The sequence below is a fragment of the Anas platyrhynchos genome, chromosome 2, assembly GCF_047663525.1.
Source record: "Anas platyrhynchos isolate ZD024472 breed Pekin duck chromosome 2, IASCAAS_PekinDuck_T2T, whole genome shotgun sequence".
NCBI lineage: Eukaryota > Metazoa > Chordata > Aves > Anseriformes > Anatidae > Anas > Anas platyrhynchos.
In genome coordinates, this window is record NC_092588.1 from 24,186,945 (window position 1) to 24,201,910 (window position 14,966).

The following is a 14,966-nucleotide window of genomic DNA, read 5'->3' on the forward strand; positions in this document are numbered from 1 at the left end:
ATATCTCCTTCTGCTGAAGAACATATAAAGCAACTGACAGAAGAGGTGACCAATTATTCCTGCACGCAGTTTGAAACTGATGTCACATCTAAGAAAACTCGAAGTATGAAGTAGGAACCACAGGAAAAGGCTAAGGAAAAATGTCTCATTGTTACAACATTTCTAAGAACCACCTTGCGGAATAATTCCAAATACTTTCTCATATTGAAAAACCAGTTACCAGGTGGCCAATTGCATTATTTGTTGACTAAATCAATATAAGGTGGGCCATCTGGGGGTGAAAATGAGCCCCTTAACCGCACAGAGCCAAGAGAGCATTTTTTTGGTCACCCCCCCCTCACCCTACTGTATAGGGAAAGGAAGAGAACAGAAAGCTGAGCTGAAAAGGCTGCATGACTGAATCTCATCGCTTTCATCTCTCCGAGGATGTGTCCAGGCCTCGGGGCTTTCTTTAGGTTCTGCCCTTTTGTTAGGGAAGCTGTCTGAAACACAGCAGGCCAAAAGAGAGCAAGTTTTAAGCCATTCCATTCTTCCAAAGGACAGGACATGCACTTTAGCTGGACCCAGGCTGCCAGACACTCGAGTCATCGCTCGATCTATGCCCTTTGGAGCTCCTGAGCAGTGAGTATGACAAGGGACCTCTGAGGCTGTATTTGAGTCCCCAGCTACCAGGAGGTCAATGAGTTTTAGTACCTTTTCTGTCTGTGCTAGAGCAAAGCTGTCTAGCAGAAAAAGAGACACGGCCTGGACAAACAGGAGATAATGACTGTACTCCCACATCATCATGAAGGTGTATGTTGAAGCGCTCACCAAAAGGTAACAAAATTTCTAGAAAAAAAAAAAAAGGCAAGAAGAACAAAGCATTAATTTGATACCTACACATCTCTGTCACTAAAAAACTGAGAGGTCATTAAAGCAGGAATTAGAGAAATTGACTATTTTAGGAGATAATTCAAATACTGCATTCAGGCATATTAAATACCTTCTCAGGTGGAAACAAATCATTACTGGAACATTCAAAAACGTTTAAAGCCAATTAAAAGAAACACCTTTGACAGAGAGACGGAGAGGAAGTTACCACCATCTTCTCTGAGCAACAGGAAAAGCAATGAAATAGGGTCCGTATCGAGAAAGATTTGGCATCTGCTTATCTTAAAAAAGCCAGCACACAGCTGATTCATTCCCACACTGTTCTCTCTAAACCCTCACGGGGGCATAACAGGGCAGGGCACGACTCGCCCAGCAAAAACCACGCGTGCCGAGGAGAAATCCAAGTGGTGGCTTTGAGAAGGACAAACAAAACATCTACTGTTTCCTGCCTAGGAGGGCAATAGTGACAAAGAGGGAACTACTCTAGAGCGCACAGTTCCACCACCAACTCTTTATGAAGAAATTAACTGAGTTTTACCTCTGCAGAACAATTTAGGTTTTTTTTTAAATAGCCTGTGAGAGCTGCTACTTGACATGCAAAATATGGCAAAGCCCAATTTTCCCTTGACGGTATGGAGTAATCAATTCTTGTTGTATCTGTCCTAGAATAAAGTACAGACAAACAAAATTATTAAAGATTTATGGAACACAAATATCAAGGAAAGCCTAAATGTCACTTCCAGTTACCAGCGTGGCCTCGCAAGCAAGCTATTCCGGTATTAGGTTTCAAGCAACACAGACACAATTTTGCTGCTGATGCAGGTCACAAATTTAATATCAGCGTGGAAGGTCCAATCTGGACTCACTTATTCAGCACAACTCCATATGAGGTGGCATTTACAAGCCCAAAGGCTGGGGACCACTGCTGGAACAGCAGCTTTTTATGTTACCATGAGCATCAGCTGAGAGAGAAGAGCCTTTTCTGTTCTCCTATGTTTTAAAAAGCAGCTTAGGCAATCGAGCACAACGTACTCCGAATCCAAAGCAGTGCAGCAGCAGATACTTGGCCTATGGGGAAAATTCTCCCCAGCAAAACGAGGGATTAAAGATGGCTGGGAAGCACAGGACAGAACAGCAGCGGGATCTTCTCGTGGAATGACTCGACGGCGCCTGCACAATTGGAACTGGAGGAGAAAGTTGTAAAAAAGTGCTAAAGCGACTTAGAAGCACAAGTCGCGCTTTCAAACGTGATCAAAGCCATTGGTTTCAGAGGCACATAGCCTTCTTTATGCCTCCTGTGCTTTTAAAAAGGAGCCTCGAGCTCCTTTGTCATTTAGGAACTTGAAAGCGTCACCTTTCATTTTTACCTCTGAAGCGCCTCACAGAGGAGTATTTGGAGCTTTTTTTTTTTTAAACTACCAGACCTTTCAATTTGTTAACTGTGTTTAATCTTCCTTGCTGCTGAAAAAAAAAATATATACACATTTATTCACCATTTTTCCTACTTTCCACTGCTCACTTCAGCTTGATGAGCAGTATTTTCAGCTATTAATCATGGATTTGGTCGTGATAACTTCACACTCCTCAAAGACGCTTCCCAACAGCTCAGTTTTAAAAGCACATCTCTAACACTTTGCTCTTCCATTGCTTTATTGCCTTTTTTTCATTTTTTTTTAAAGAGGATTTCAACATTTTTAGGGCAAATAAGTACTCTCAAGTTCACAGAAATCCCCAGAGCTATTTGGTGACAAACGAGGAATCAGAAGACAAGTTCTCATTGCCTAAATGAGGTTCCCTATTATTGTGGTGTTTCACAAAGGGAAGGGGCATTTTCATGCAAGTGAAATGTTACAAAATGAAAAAAAATCCTGAGGTCAGAATCGTCTAAGAAGATTCCATATTGCACAAAAAAAATCCACAAAAAGCAGATTAAAAAAAATAATAATAATCAAAGACCCTTTACAGAAAAAATGCACTTGGTCATTTCCTTCTGAGCAACAGAACAATGGTCACAATGTTCGGAGCTGGCCACAGACAATACTTCTCTTTTCAGCAACTTCAGAAATTTGTTTTTATTCTTCATCAGAACAAAACCAAACTCCTTCTGACGACTGTTTTTGCAAAATGGACTCGTGTGAAAACACCCATGCATTCACACGCTGCCATAAGCTCAGGCCAACTGACAGCGTGGCTGGTTTGGACGACAAAAGACAATTTCCATTACCCAAGGCATCGTCAGAGTCAGTGCATCTCCGGGAAACCCTCTGCATTCAGCACAGCTCTCACAAGGAGAACACAAAGTTTAAGGGAAAGCATTTTTAACCCACTCTCGTATTTTTAAACGCCTTAGTGGCAAACTAGATTGTATAAAGATGTTTTTCTTACCTGTTAATAATGAACCATGCTACAGTCAGCATTCCTGCCAGCCAAGTCCCACTCATAACCCAACTGGTTACAAACAATGCAGTCACATAAATTCCCTGCAGTCCAAAAACTATACCAATGTAGAAATACACTGGCTCAATAACTTCCTGAAATTACAAATAAAAACGAAGAGACATAGCGGCAACTGAGCTGAAGCTGGAAAGTATTGCTACTTACTATATGCACATTGCTAATGCGTGCTAGGTGCTTTACAAACAGGTGAGAGGCGGCCCCAATTCTAGGAGAGTATCAAGCATGCTTTTTTTTTGGGTTCAGGGAGAAGGAAGCAGTGTCTGCTAACAGCACACTCAGGACTCAGCTTGCTAGTGCCATGATTTTGGAATTTGCTACAGCATGAACTCTGCACGGGTCGGATTTAAAGAATCCATACTGCAGTGAAATATAAGGTTCACTGAAAGGAAGTAGGTAAGAGAGGAACTTGGAAATGTAAAGATGTGGTAAAAATGGTTCCAAACACAGAGGAGAACATATACAAAATAAAAAAGTTACATGAGAGAGCATAAGGGAGGAGACGAGTATGCAGCGTAAGCAGAACAAAGCCCAAGTGGAGCAGAAAGAGACAAAAGGTTCATCTACAAAAATCCATTTCCCTGTTACTGAATGGACAGAGACAGGCAGCACTGCTCAGTACTCTGAAGGAGCTAACTTTTAATGGATGGCACAGATCCTCCCAGCATTTCTAAGGGGTTTGCAGAAGTAAAGAAACAACAGACAGAAAGGTTTAGTGCATGGAACTCCCCCACCCCCCATCCTATTCCAAAGACTGATGGGAATTGAGGAGAACCTGGACCTGGCGCTAGGCTTAGCTCAACTCACTCCAGAAAAATTGCATGAATTTACTGCACACAGCGTAGCAAGTCACGCACACATACACTGAAAGCACAGGAAGCAGGAGAAACGCACATACTTCACTACCAGATGCTTGATACAACACGCTGGCAATCAATTCTGGGTACAAAGTCATTTGCTGGACTGCATTTATCGTCTTCAGCGATATTGTCTTATTGTTGTGTGTCAGCTCATAAACACCTACAGGCAAAAGAAAATACATTATTCTTGGAAACACTATTACTCTTCTTAAAAGGGATGAAAAGTATACACAAAGACAGGGGGAAACAGATTTGGATGCTGAAGCTATTAACTGATTGAACATTTCTGATTTTAAAAGGAAGGAGAAGTTACTGTGCTAGATGCTGTTCCACACTATTGGTATTGCAACTAAATTATTACTGTCTTTTGAACTACTTTTTAAGTGGAAGGGTCCAAAACTAATCAGTTAATGTGTAGTCTTTTCAGGTACAACACATTGATGTGGTCCTGGAACAAGCTCCCAACAGATCACCTTTACAGGAGCTTCGTAAGAAGTGAGACAAAGATCCACCAGGGATGAGCAGGACGTATTAAACTCGTCTCCACAGAGATGTCAGACTCGATGGCCTTGTCAACTTTCCCAGCCCTGCATCTCTGAGACTTCTAAGAACCACTCACCTAACACAGCATGCCTTTGTACGGGACTGAGATGAAGCTGAAGTTGGCACACTTGTAGGCCACATCACTCAGGGATATTATGATTTAAAAAATAACTTGTCATTATTTAGGACAATGGAGGGAAGGAGAAAAATAATCCATATTAAAAAAAAAAAAAAAAAGAAAGAACAATAAACCCAACAACAGTGCAGCAAGCAAATATTACTGTTTCCAGCTCTGAATATGTCTTGGTGTGTGGTCTGCATCTGGTTCTCTGCAGGCCAAACCAGGTCTTACAGAGCTCCAAGCTGGGCTCAGCAGGGCCATGAAAGCCTTTGAAAACTGCACGCCTCCAGAACGCCTCGTGGACACATGAGTCTACCTGTTTGCAGAGCCAGCCTGTGAATGAGGCAGCCCATCCATCCCCAGCTCGGGTAATCTTCCCAGAGATAATAAGGGATCGACTGTTCCACAGCCACGTTGCACGCTGCTGACATCTGCTGCACTTCAGCTGGGAAACCGCTACCAATAAAACCATCCCCATAAAGCTCAACTGGCTTAGGATGGGGTTTCATAAGAGGACTGAGCTAATTCAACAGCTGGCTGCTGCAAGACAGGGCTGGTCACTCCTCCCTCCCTCCCAGCAGTCTCACCTTTCCCCCTGTGCTCTTCTGAACTCACTGAAACAGCACAGCACTGTTCAAGCTTCTTTTCGCTGCTTTCATTTCCCACTGGTTCAAGAACCCGACCCGGTTATGGATGGTGGGGACCTCCAGAGCCAGCGCAGGGTAAAAAGGAGCACAAAGGGAGGAGAAACCACTGCCACCCAGCTCGTTCTCCTCCCTCGTGGCTTCTGTCCCCTTTGCTCAGCCCTCATCAACAAGTACTCATCACAGCTGACAGGTTTAGAAACTGCTGGCAGGGACAGGACCGATCAGATCATCTCTGGACAGAAACTGTTCTAGCTTCTGACGGGATGAAACAGTAATTTCCATCAGCTAATTGTGTTTTAAGTCCTCTTAAAACACAAGTCTGCCATTCCAAATTAAAGAACAATACACTTAAAAGGCTAAAAATCAACGACGTAGCACGGGCACACCCGATAACATATGTGGCATTATCAGCATAACATTAATCCTGCTCTGGAAAGTTAGGTCAGTGTGCAGTTTTAATAAATCTGACCAATTTACCTACACAGGAGTACAAAAGTCAGCCTGCTTAGCCTGCAGGACTTTTAACTGTCTCCAAAAAGAGAACTGAACTTCTCAAGGTTAATAAAATAAACGTTTTTGTACCTCTTTCAAAGGAAGGAGCCTTTAGCAGTTCTTTATAGAATGAGTAATAAATGGCGCTGTCACCCTGAAATGTAATTTCTCGTTCAAGTTCCTAGAAAAAAAGAAATATATATTCACCTCCTGCAATCTCTTCCCATGGAAGACCATATATTTTCAGACAGACTGGTTTTGCAATACAGCACATGCTTATGACTCCCCCGTACATCTTTAAAGTACTCCGCAAAACATTAATCTTCCCAGCACCTCTGTCAGGTACACAACACTCCCTACAACTTCAGAATCAGATCTCAGAATCGGCAAAACTCAAATCCACACAGTAAGTTAGCAAAAACTCCACAGGATCATTTCATATTCTCAGACCTGAATCTCATTCGACTTTCCATACCTCGCTAAACAATACAGTTCTTAAAAAAAACATACATGCCTGATGTGTAGTTTACATAACCCCGTTACGCTTCCTTTTTTCATCTCAATTTTAGAAAAGTTATTTCAACTGTAAAGGATGGCACGGAAAAATGCAGAAAAACGTGATAAGACAAGACTGCTCTCTGAAGCAGAAACACTTTATTTTTGTAAGGAACTACTTCAAAGACAGAGGCCTGAGCAGAAAGGCATGGGATTCTGAAAGCAAGCAGCTCCAACCTGGCATGGAGCGGCTTTAATTTCAAGGAAACAATCTGGCTTTTGTTTCAGGAACTTAACTTTTTCTTTACCTGCCTGCTGGAAAACCAGAATTTCCGTTCGTGGTACGTTGAGAGGTACACAGCGTACATCATGCCGCTGGTGACCGCCGCGAGACAGCCAAAGAAAAGTTTCGCAAACCGTTGAATTAACAAATCTGAAAAAGGGAGAGTGGAAAAGCCGAAGTGATCCAGAGGACTTAAAATACAAACAGGATGCCCTCGGCATGACTTGTTGCTGAACAGCAGGTCAGCGTCCTGGCATCAGAATTATCCCACCACCATCACCACAGATCCTTCAAACACCGTGCTGCTGTTCCTTTCCTGCAGTTTTCATCTCATTTCTCACCACTGCTTCACAGACCTTTTGCATACAATGCCCACACACTCCACTGCAAATTCCTCTCTGTTCTAACAAGCTTCAGTTTCAAAGGGATTTCAAGAAGGAAAAATGAATTGCAAGTAATGAGAAAAAGTTCTTAACTTTGTCCAAAACACCATAAAATCCTTAAATGCATCAACAGAAAAAAAGTGACTTTCTGACTATTGTTTCAATACCATTAACTTGCCTTTCAGCTTCTCGACTGGAAGATAACTCCAGGTGCAATTAAAATATTTATTTGCACTCAAATAGCCAACAAGAAGATTCCTAACACCTCCCCCCTCCAACTGAAACAACCCAGGACTAGCATTTTACTCTGCAATACATAAAATGGCATTACTAAAGAATCCTAATGTGCATGCATGCTTTTTCCTGAAACACTCAAAAACCCAATGCAAAATAAGTCTGTTATAAATTACTGTGCTAGAAATATCTTCCCATAAAACGTAAAAGAATATGAAAAAAGAAATCAGAAGTTGGCTAAAAATTCTGTAGCTTACATTTTGGCGATCTTCCCAGCTTCGAGTTTTCTTTGTTTCTCTCCTCTGGAGCCATTTTGTCAGATTCTGTGCAGTTTTGTTTCCTCCTCTGTCGCAGGTCTGCTGCCCCTGAAGACATTTTTCTCAAGTTATTGCAACAGAATAGCTAAAATATCACTCTGAGAAATCCACAGAGCAGCAGGTAACAGCCAGTTATTGCCAGGGATTCAGCCACACAGCAAATACATTTGACAAAAAGACTCAGCTGAACTATTTCATATGCACAACTAAAATAATATTCTAACTACAGAGGTCAATCCCTTGTTATTCCTTAGAAAAATCAGTAATTTTCTCTTGAGGCCACACTCTGGGATTACCCTGACTCAAACTGGAAGTTAACTGTTTTAATCTCTTGGGAACGTTTTATAGAAATGAAGGAAGGAGGAAGTTTAGATGGATTGGTGTTGACACTGGGAGAAATTGGAGTCAATTTAATTCTGCTCTCATTTTGGTTTTACATGGCCACAGTAGAGTTGCACACCAAGAACATGACTATAACATAAAAACTGGGCTAGCCAATGCTTTTAAATTGAGCTGTCTGATTTTCTTGTTACATTACCTTGATGAAAGCTTTCATCATAACACTTTTCCTGCTTCCAAATCCATTGGCATTAAGCTGATTTATGAATTCTTAGTGTAACATATACTTAAAAGGCCCCGTCTGGTAGGCCACATAGCTCGTTTCACATCACCGCTGAGGACCTCGGTTTCTGTTTTCTGTACACAACAGCAGTGTGAAGCCCTGGCCCATTTATTTTATGGTCTGAGAAGTAACGAGGCTAATTCTCTGAGTGCAATATCTACTATATTCAAGATGACATCCCACAATACTTAATGTAATTTCAGAAGCGTGAGGAAAAGGGTTATCTGTAATTTGCACTCCAGACCTCTTAGCTATCTAATTTGAGCTACAGTGGCTACAAAACTTCAACCAGTGATTTCTTCTGGACTTAAAAGAGAGCTTTCATGCAGCCATTCAACTTTAAACTCCCAAGTGTCAGTCTTGCCATCCCACAATAAAGTTGCTAATTACTCTGGCAGTATATTACTTCACATCTAAATCGATCTACTTTTAAACCCCAACTATTAGATTTAGAAGTTAGACACAGGACAGAAGTATAAATAAGCTGTTAAAGTGGTGTCTGCCCGTAATGCTGAACCTGCCTTTGTGTTTTAATGGGATTTTCAAAGCAATTATAAAGTATTCTAAGCAGACCAAGATCTCAATTGTATCATTTTTCACGGTACGATGAATAGAAAATGTCCAGCTTCTTAACCATAACAAGAATTAGAACAATATTCAACAAAAAAATGCTTAAGGCACTCAATATGGCATTTACCATTAGGTCAATCCAAAAGGAAAAGTTCACTGGTAACCCTTCGTGTCCTTAAATCAATCAGCAATGCAAACACCGAGTGCACTGCAACTGGGAGTCATTTGTATCAGACAAGATAAAACGGGAGAAAACATTTACATCACCAGAATGTGCAGGGTGCTTGGAAAGACAACTGCCTGCCCTGGTCATCCAAGCTATGACCAAAGAAGTAGCAGGGGAAAATGCATTTCTTTCCTTTTTTTAGTGAGCCAAACTAGAAGCGTAAGATGCTTGTAAAGTCTAGTCAGCAATACAAAACTCCTAAACAAAGAACAATTTAAAAGCCTAATTCTGAAACCACGACAGCTCAGTCCGCAAGTGATCTTCACCCCAATCTGAAAACTGCTCAACAGATTTCCCCCTCAGAAGAAACAATAATAAAGGAAGGTCCAAGGATGCTATTTCTGCTTAATTTGCAGCTGCCTCAAACAAGAAAAATGCTGTTTGCACTTCCACGCATCCTTTTAAATGGGGTGAAATGAAAGTCAACCAAGGTGACGACTAAAAATAATCCAGCATTTTGAACTGATGGCACAGCCTCCAGTGTCTCCCTCCAGCAAGCAATTTTTCATCCACAATCGCTCCCTACTTTCCTGCAAGTTCCCCTAAGTTTTTTTAACTCATTTAGCGATCGTGTGCGACTTTGTTTCGTGTTTCTATTGCAGCTACTGCTCCTCTGTGACAGTCTTTTAGTCCATTTTTTGGCAGTAAATGACCGCTATCTGCGATTTTTGCCCTCGGATTGACGGATGGATAATGCAGGACCAGGAAACTTTCAGAGAGGGACCCCAAGAAGGGTCGAGGCTGCGCAGCAGCTCCCGTTCACACCTCAAGGAAGCGTGTTGGGATTATTTCTCTCAGTCTGCAGACAAAGATGACCAAGAGAAGCACCACAGAGACCTACCAGCTAGGGAAGGGCACCAGGAGGGTGCAGAGACACCAGTAAAGGGTTTTATTTTCCAGCCCTGCCACCAGAGGACATGGCCCTGATGCCGTGCCAGGCCAGCAGCAGGTCGCCCACCACAAACCACCCTCAGGGCTCCGAGCTCACACCACAGAGCTCACACAGGGACATCCCAACCTGTGCATCCCAGGAGCCCACACCCAGCCCCAAAACCCTCCAAAAGGCTGGGACACAGCGCAGCTCCCTTCCTCCCCTACTCCTCACCCTGCCCACTCCCGGCTAAGCCAAACGCCACCCTCCACCCCACAAAAGGGGCACCCCACAGAAAACCCCCCTGGGGACGCACACAGGGCGGCGGGGCAGCCCTCAGGGGCGAGGGATGGCGCTGACACCCGGCCCCTCACCTTCCTCCATCGCCCGCCTGCCGCCGCCCGCCGGGGCGCCGCGCTGCTCCCTCAGGGGCGCCGCCGCCGCCGCCTCCCCGCCCGCCTCTCGTCGGCCCCGCGGCCGGCAGCGCTCTCGCATACCCCGGCGAGGGGAAGCGCCCCGGCCCCGGGAAGCTCCCCGCTCCCGGCTTTCCTCCCTCCGCCTCCGCTGTAGGGAAAAGGGAGGCGGAACCGTGGCGGAGAAGCGAAAGGAGGCGGCCGGCGCGCAGCCGCGGCGGACCGCGACATGGCGGCGCCCGGCCCCGGCTGCTGAGGGAAGGGGCGCCCCCCGCGGCTGAGGCGGCGGCGGGCAGGGGGCTGGGGTGCGAGCAGAGCCCTGGTGTTGGAGCATAACCTATTCCTTTGATGCTTTTAGGGTGGTGCAGTTCTAAAATCGCGTCCTGGGGGCTCTTGGGGTGGGTGGCGCAGCGCCTCAACCACCTGGGGGCACGCCTCAGGGGGTCCCCCCCAAAGGGTTTACCCCCAGGTGGTCGCTGTGGGTTCCTGTTATAGGGAGTATGTGGTGCCCTCTGTGCTAAAAGGGTGCCGGGAAGCTCCAGGGTTTATAGGGTGTTAGGCTAGAGTTGTTGGTCTTAGTCTCAGGTCTTAGTCTTGGCAGAAAGAGTCTGGCAGAAGGTGGAGGGCTGGGGTACGACCTGATGCTTAGCTGGGTCATCTTACGTTTTCCTCTGTCTGGCCAAGAATTGTGTCAGACCATCAACGTTAAAGGTTGGGGATCTCTCTCTAATGATCATGGAATTTGTGTGGAGATGCACAGAGCTCCACCACCGCCATGCAGTCATCATTCCCTAAGTGGTGGAGTCCCCATCCCTGGGGGTGTTCAAGGTTGGACGTGGTGCTTAGGGACATGGCTTAGTGGGTGACATTGGTGGTAGAGGGATGGTTGGACCAGATGAACTTGAAGGTCTTTTCCAACCTTTATGAGTCTATGTGAGCTCTGGACTAAATACTGCCACCCTGTGAGAGAGTCGAGCTCTGAACTATCAGATTAGGGTCATCACCTCCGGGAGCAGGACAATACCAACTCAATATTGGAAGATTGCTGAAGACGCCCTGCCACTTGCTACCTAACGGTTCAGAAACAAACAGAATGACATAACTGAGAGGGGCCTGCACATCATCGCCTGTGTGCGTGCAGAGTTTGCCCAGGCACAGTCAGCCAAGGGCTCACTTTGGGGCCGGGAGGCTGTGACCCAGGAGCTCTCATCATCCCACTCTGTCCTCTCCAGAGAGCGTCCCTGAGCAGAGCAGCTGGGCTTGTTTCAACCTCGAAGAAGGAAAATGTTGGGCAAACTGTCAGAGAGGTTTGTGGCAATCGCCCCTTGGGGGCTGCATGTCTTCCTGCAGTCAGCCTACTGTCTGATCAGCCGCTGGAAAACTGATTTGGTTCCTCGTCTAGCAGCTGAAAGGAAAAAAAATAAACCAATTTGCGTATCCTATTGGAGCGTAAAATGAGATTTATAAGTTTCCTGGGTTTTTTAATAAAATTTAAAATACTTCTGCAATTGTTGATTTATTGGATAGTTAAAAGAGTTGCTTATGTTTTTAATGATCCATAAATTATCCATTGCATTTTTAATGTAGTTGGGTTTGATCTCTTTTATTTTTTTTTTCCATAACTTGATTCTATTATAAGTCACTGGAATGAACACAAATAATCTTTGCAATCAAAACAGCAATAATAGTTTTAAATATTTGTAATCAGACCATTAATACATGGACAGGAGTAAAACAAATGACCGTACAGTTATGCTGTAAATTTTGGTCTTCTTAAGCCTTCTTTGTATTCGCTGTTTCATGCTGTGCCTTCTTACATTTCTTGTGCAACGGGAGTTTTCTACAAATATGGGTAATCCTGCACTTTAAACTCATAAATGCATGTAAAGTTATTTACATACAGACAGTTATTAACTGTACAGATAAAAGGGAAATGAAAAAAAAAAAAAAATCCAACCTGCTCTCTTGTTTTTCATTTTTTTCCCAAGGTATTCTCTGGATAAATTACAAAATTGAAGGTGAGAGAAACAAAAATTTTTCATGCAGGTTTCTTTCTCTTGGAATGAATAGGCTGAAATAATTTTTAGAGTAATGTTGAAAATGTTACTAATGCTGCTCTTCAATCTTCCCAAACACTTCCTATAACTAATTTTCTATGCAAGTTATTTCATTTGGCAGCTCACTTTGTGTCCTAAACATCGTGCTGCAATGCATTAAAATGAATAAATATAGGGATGTTGGGTTCTTTTTCCAGTCTTTCTCGGTACAAACATGAATCATGTATCTGCATTATGGCATTAGTTCTCTATTTACATATTATTTCTAAGCCCTACAGACATAACTTTTCTTTTTGTTTACAAGTCCACATTATTGATGCTTTCTAGTTTAACAATATTTTTCTCTCTGTTTTAGAGATGTCATGAGGCAAACAATACACAGATGTACCTTAGTATAAAGCATTAATATTGGATGTATTTGTCATTATTCAGAAATGGAGAATGTGTACTTGTTTATTCTGTAAACATACCAAGATATATTTTTTGTATGTTAAATAAATAAAAATCCCACATGCCTAAAAAATGTTGTAAAATTTGATTTCAGTAATCTGGTAAGTACTACAGATATTTCACCCTTTCTCCTTATTTTGGCCTTCTGTGGGGTTAATTTTCTGGCTTCTAATTTATAATTCTGCATTACGAGCATCCCAAGTTTTTGTTCAATTTGATTATTTCTTACTCTTTCCTCCCCAAAGCTATATTTGTTCTATTAGGATGTCAAAAGCATGACCTACGTGCATGTTTGTGGGTCCAAGTTTTTTTCACTGTTTTCTCCCATCTGATAGGGGAGGAACGACAACATGGAGTCCCTTACTTAAAACCAGAACTAACAAGACAGAAAATTAAACTGCACAAAAAATAATAATAATAATAAAAAAATCTGTTTTAAACTCTTTTGTTTGCAGGGTGTGCTGTTGATGTGTTTCTGTGTTCTCAGTACCCAGTATGGTATGTAGGATTTGGGCAAGAAATTGTCAGGATGGGCAATTCCTAATGAATCCATTAGGTGCGTCTTCCATGACGTGTTGTTCATGAGCAGTTACAAAAAGTCTTTCTGTTAACTAGAGGAAAAGTATTTGGGGAATCTGTCTCCTTTTTAATGTAGTATACGTTCACATAAAGCACTCCCAGCACCCTCTAGAAAAGGTTTGCATTGAATCATGGAGAACCTTTGGGATTTTTCCACCTGTTTCATTCTCTTCCTACTTATCTCAGCATGGCTTCTGGTACTTTTGATCATGTCAGCTCTTGCCCAGGATGTAAGTGAGTCAGCTTCTATTGTCAGCTGCCTCATTGTTAAACACAGCTCATGTCCATTAAATCAACGGAGATGATTTAGCTTCACACCAGTGAAACCAAGTTGGGCACATGGAAACATGCTCATGGCTCTGTTCTCAGTTTGCTTGACTCCTGTAGTAGTAAATCTGCGTTTTATTTTCCAGTGGAGCCTTTGTAATTTTCCTTTTCCCTTTTCCCAGCTCTCTACCAAAGCAGAAGGCACTACTGATGTGACTACCAAGAGCACCTCCCTTTTCTCTTTTGTTTTCTATCCTGCCTCTTTACTAGCCATGCCTTGATGATGAGTTTTCCAATACAATCCTTGGAACAGCATGAAATCCTGCATGCTCATTTTGTTTATTTCTTCCTGTCATTCCTGATGCTTCCCTGTAATCTAGGACTACCTCATAAGTCAACCTGTGTTTAGACTTGCGTGGTGCTGTGCAGCCTCTTCCCCTGTCCACGTTCTGTTCTACGTCTCTCAAACAATCTCTTAGTCACCTCCATCCCCTTTTTGTACCATCTTAAATAATCCCTCACTCCGCTTTGTGTTTCCACCCTCCAAAAATGCATTGATCGTTATCGCAGTTGCCTTTATCTGACGTGTAATTTTCTGTATTAATTTCTCACTTCTCATCTTTCTCCTTAAGACCGAGCCACGTCAGCTGGCTAATTGCTGTCTTGCTCTTCTTCTGAGCTCACCATAAGCATGCCAGAATTGTTCTGCCCAGAGCTGCCGAACTGACAAGGGCAGCCTGGCTGCTGCTGACCAGGTCGCCACTTGGAAGGTACCCTAGAAGGTTCGTGCATATGCAACCCCAAATTGCTCTGCCCTTTTGGGCTGATAATTTCAAGCCCAGGTGCCTGCAGAGTGCTAATAAAGTCATGATAAAAGAAGAAGAAGAAGAAGAAGAAAAAAGTATATGTATTTATTTATTGTATTTATTTCTTTCAGCCCCCTTTTAGTGATGTGACTTGCTTTCTGTACCACTTTCCTCTCTCTGCTCTTGCTGGAGTTCTCATTCGTGCTTTCGACTATGTTCCCCAGGGCAGGAGCCTGACACTTGGATTTGTCCAACATGCAGTGTGTGATGTGCCTGGCCAGAAATAGCTCCAAGGCAGCGCAGCGGGCTGATACCAGCCCTGTCCTTCACTCAGTTTCTGCGCTCTGAAGAGGCCCGGTGCCTCACTGCTGCCTCTGTTCCTTTCCATTACTCCTTTTTCTCTCTG

General features: G+C 43.3%; 1 protein-coding gene across 2 annotated transcripts in view; it reads right to left on the bottom strand.

Moving 5' to 3' along the window:
* The window catches only part of DPY19L4 (dpy-19 like 4), a 30,871-nt gene extending 20,203 nt beyond the window's left edge, over positions 1-10,668 (bottom strand). The window contains exons 1-8 of one of the 2 annotated variants that reach the window (XM_027452478.3): positions 10,363-10,668; positions 7,640-7,747; positions 6,791-6,915; positions 6,078-6,168; positions 4,223-4,344; positions 1,903-2,054; positions 1,409-1,532; positions 694-828 (exon numbers count right to left, since the gene is read on the bottom strand). In XM_027452478.3, coding sequence (XP_027308279.1) covers positions 694-828; positions 1,409-1,532; positions 1,903-2,054; positions 4,223-4,344; positions 6,078-6,168; positions 6,791-6,915; positions 7,640-7,747; positions 10,363-10,483 — 978 coding nt within the window. In that variant the 5' untranslated portion in view covers positions 10,484-10,668. Of the gene's footprint in view, positions 1-693; positions 829-1,408; positions 1,533-1,902; positions 2,055-3,255; positions 3,402-4,222; positions 4,345-6,077; positions 6,169-6,790; positions 6,916-7,639; positions 7,748-10,362 lie in introns of both variants that reach the window. The other variant, XM_027452479.3, reaches the window with a different exon arrangement.
* Positions 10,669-14,966: the final 4,298 nt, after the last annotated feature.